The 3,679-nt window shown below is 40.7% G+C and overlaps 1 protein-coding gene across 3 annotated transcripts in view; it reads left to right on the forward strand.

Annotated features, from left to right (window-relative positions):
- LOC307022403 (receptor-type tyrosine-protein phosphatase R-like) overlaps positions 1–3,662 on the forward strand; it is a 24,154-nt gene extending 20,492 nt beyond the window's left edge. For 2 of the 3 annotated variants that reach the window (XM_079655214.1, XM_079655215.1), the window contains exons 5-9: positions 703–852; positions 1,251–1,358; positions 1,958–2,080; positions 2,164–2,282; positions 3,341–3,655. In XM_079655214.1, coding sequence (XP_079511340.1) covers positions 703–852; positions 1,251–1,358; positions 1,958–2,080; positions 2,164–2,282; positions 3,341–3,479 — 639 coding nt within the window. In that variant the 3' untranslated portion in view covers positions 3,480–3,655. Of the gene's footprint in view, positions 1–702; positions 853–1,250; positions 1,359–1,957; positions 2,081–2,163; positions 2,283–3,340 lie in introns of all 3 variants that reach the window. The other variant, XM_079655216.1, reaches the window with a different exon arrangement.
- The last annotated feature ends 17 nt before the right edge of the window (positions 3,663–3,679 follow it).

The raw sequence follows: 3,679 nt of genomic DNA on the forward strand, positions 1-3,679 counted from the left end.
ATTTGAGTTCAACATGTAAGAAGTAGAAAGTACAGGTATTTGAGTTCAACATGTAAGAAGTAGAAAGTACAGGTATTTGAGTTCAACATGTAAGAAGTAGAAAGTACAGGTATTTGAGTTCAACATGTAAGAAGTAGAAAGTACAGGTATTTGAGTTCAACATGTAAGAAGTAGAAAGTACAGGTATTTGAGTTCAACATGTAAGAAGTAGAAAGTACAGGTATTTGGGTTCAACATGTAAGAAGTAGAAAGTACAGGTATTTGGGTTCAACATGTAAGAAGTAGAAAGTACAGGTATTTGTGTTCAACATGTAAGAAGTAGAAAGTACAGGTATTTGAGTTCAACATGTAAGAAGTAGAAAGTACAGGTATTTGTGTTCAACATGTAAGAAGTAGAAAGTACAGGTATTTGTGTTCAACATGTAAGAAGTAGAAAGTACAGGTATTTGAGTTCAACATGTAAGAAGTAGAAAGTACAGGTATTTGTGTTCAACATGTAAGAAGTAGAAAGTACAGGTATTTGTGTTCAACATGTAAGAAGTAGAAAGTAAAAAGCCGTCAGAAAAACAAGTCGTGGAGTAAAGTACTGATACCAGAAAGATGTACTTAAGTACAGTAACAAAGTATTTGTACTCAACTACTTCCCACCTCTGCTTCTTAATCATCTGTTAATTGTTTAATTTGTACATTTTTCTCTCCCAGGAGAAGAAGAATGGCATCGAGCTCTTCGTGTCCTCTGATAGGCCGGGAGTCTCAGAGCCCCTCCCCGCTGAAGAGGTCATCCAATCACTGAACATCAGGGTCCTCCATCGACACCTGGGACACTTCGGCATCACCGAGGTCTCCACCGAGGTGTGTGTGTGCTCCGTTTCCTAGGTTACAGCAGCTCGTTACTCACCGTGGAGACAGACGGAGGATAGATGGGGTTTATTAGAGCGCTGAGTGCTGCTACTGAAACTTTAATGCAGCTGTTAAAGTCCGATCAATCAGGCGGCGCCGTTATATTTTATATTATTTAATCACTCTTACTGCCACAGAGAGAAGTGTCCGCTCCTCTGGTAATATTATTAAAGCAACACATCCGAAACTCCCCGTAGGAGCTTTAAACACATAATATGTCATAAAAACAACAGTAACAATTGAGTTGTGTGTGGCGGTGAAGCAGCAAGGCATCATGGGAATTGTAGTCTTCAGCTTCTTCTGGTTAAGAGCATCTTCTAAAATAAATATGTGTAAACTCTCTCCTGTAGAAGAACGTGCTGCAGGGCGAGCAGCGGGATCACGTTTGGAGCCCAGAGGGTTTCTACGCCGTCATCCTCTTCTTCACCGTCTTCGTCATCGTCATCACCTGCTTGATGGTAAAACTTACATTTTTTGTTGCCATACATATTAAGATACAAAGCATTTAGTATTTCATCTTTGTCAATTTAATTAGTATAAATTCTTTACATGTTTTTCGTTACATTTGCTTAATTTTGAAATATAATCCGTGCTTTTACCTTAATAAAGTTGTTTTAATATTAATTTGATAATAATGAGCATTAACAATGTGTAATCTTCAAATAGAACATTTACATAAAATAAATGAATTATAAACATAAATAATATTTAAACATATTATATAAACAAGTTAAAGGAAACGATACATATCAATACATATATTAGAAATTATATTTAAATATTAATTGATTATGCTAATACTATTCATTATATTTTTACTATTTTAGTTGCATTGTGACATTTAATCCACAAGAGGGAGCTGCTGCACAGAGAAACCAGATGTTTCAGTTAATATAATCAGTTTTATCTCTTAGACCTGAAAATAAAGCTCCTTATTTAATTAAAATAAATATAATTAAAATGTATTTGTATATGTATGTGTGCTTAAACCTTTGTCCTTAATTTAGAAAATAAATGAAATTAATGATTGCAGTTTTCTCTGCTGTTTGCTCTGCAGGTTTTGTTCCGACTGAAAGAGAAGGTCCAGGTTTGTGACAGACAGCTGAAGGCCCTGCCTCTTGACGTCCACCTGACCCCCACCGTCCAATCAGACTCTGCCCAGAAGTCAAAGGGTGCCAAGGTTGGCAACACACACCAAAACCCTTCATAAACACACACATAAAGCACAATAAAGAGTAAATAATGATACTTAATGTCCTTCAGGTTGTGTCGTCAGGAAGCATGGTACAAGCTGAGCTCCCGCCAATTGTAGCCAAGCCCATTCGTCCGCAGCAGCCAATCACAGCCTGCCGTCGCCTCGCTCCTCCTGTCCCTCTGCCCAGGTACGTCAGCTGACTAAACGTCATCACCTTTAGATTAGCGGTGGTGACGTGAAGTCATGTGACCATGCTGTAGTTCCTTTATAGCCCAACATTAGCCTACTTTAACTTAGCGGTGGTGACGTGAAGTCATGTGACCGTGCTGTAGTTCCTTTATAGCCCAACATTAGCCTCCTTTAGCTGAGCGGTGGTGACGTGAAGTCATGTGACCGTGCTGTAGTTCCTTTATAGCCCAACATTAGCCTACTTTAACTTAGCGGTGGTGACGTGAAGTCATGTGACCGTGATGTAGTTCCTTTATAGCCCAACATTAGCCTCCTTTAGCTTAGCGGTGGTGACGTGAAGTCATGTGACCGTGCTGTAGTTCCTTTATAGCCCAACATTAGCCACCTTTAGCTTAGCGGTGGTGACGTGAAGTCATGTGACCGTGCTGTAGTTCCTTTATAGCCCAACATTAGCCACCTTTAGCTTAGCGGTGGTGACGTGAAGTCATGTGACCGTGCTGTAGTTCCTTTATAGCCCAACATTAGCCACCTTTAGCTTAGCGGTGGTGTCGTGAAGTCATGTGACCGTGCTGTAGTTCCTTTATAGCCCAACATTAGCCTCCTTTAGATTAGCGGTGGTGTCGTGAAGTCATGTGACCGTGCTGTAGTTCCTTTATAGCCCAACATTAGCCTCCTTTAGATTAGCGGTGGTGACGTGAAGTCATGTGACCGTGCTGTAGTTCCTTTATAGCCCAACATTAGCCTCCTTTAGATTAGCGGTGGTGACGTGAAGTCATGTGACCGTGCTGTAGTTCCTTTATAGCCCAACATTAGCCTCCTTTAGATTAGCGGTGGTGACGTGAAGTCATGTGACCGTGCTGTAGTTCCTTTATAGCCCAACATTAGCCTCCTTTAGATTAGCGGTGGTGACGTGAAGTCATGTGACCGTGCTGTAGTTCCTTTATAGCCCAACATTAGCCACCTTTAGCTTAGCGGTGGTGACGTGAAGTCATGTGACCGTGATGTAGTTCCTTTATAGCCCAACATTAGCTTTTTACTTCTTTCTCTTCCTCGTAGCTCCTCCCTTGTGCCAGTCTTCAGCAGCTTTGACCACACCCCCCTCGTCAGCGTTGCCCCAGTGACAGCCAATCACGAGCTAAAGCCGTGCCCCTCCCCCTTCAGGATGAAACCTGCCGCCGGACTGCAAGAGAGGTGAGGAGGGCGTCTGGACAATATTTGTTATTATTTAGATCTTCTTTATCCACCTTTCATATAAAAAATAAATCATCCTTTTTAATGCAAGGATTTCATTTTATTTTAAAAACTACATTAATTATATTGAATTTTCTTTTTTTAATTAGCAATGCGCCTCAGTTTCTCTCCAAGAGCTGTAGAAGAGATGCATGATGGGAAACA

The sequence above is a fragment of the Notothenia rossii genome, assembly GCF_949606895.1.
Source record: "Notothenia rossii genome assembly, chromosome: 10".
Taxonomy (NCBI): Eukaryota; Metazoa; Chordata; class Actinopteri; order Perciformes; family Nototheniidae; genus Notothenia; species Notothenia rossii.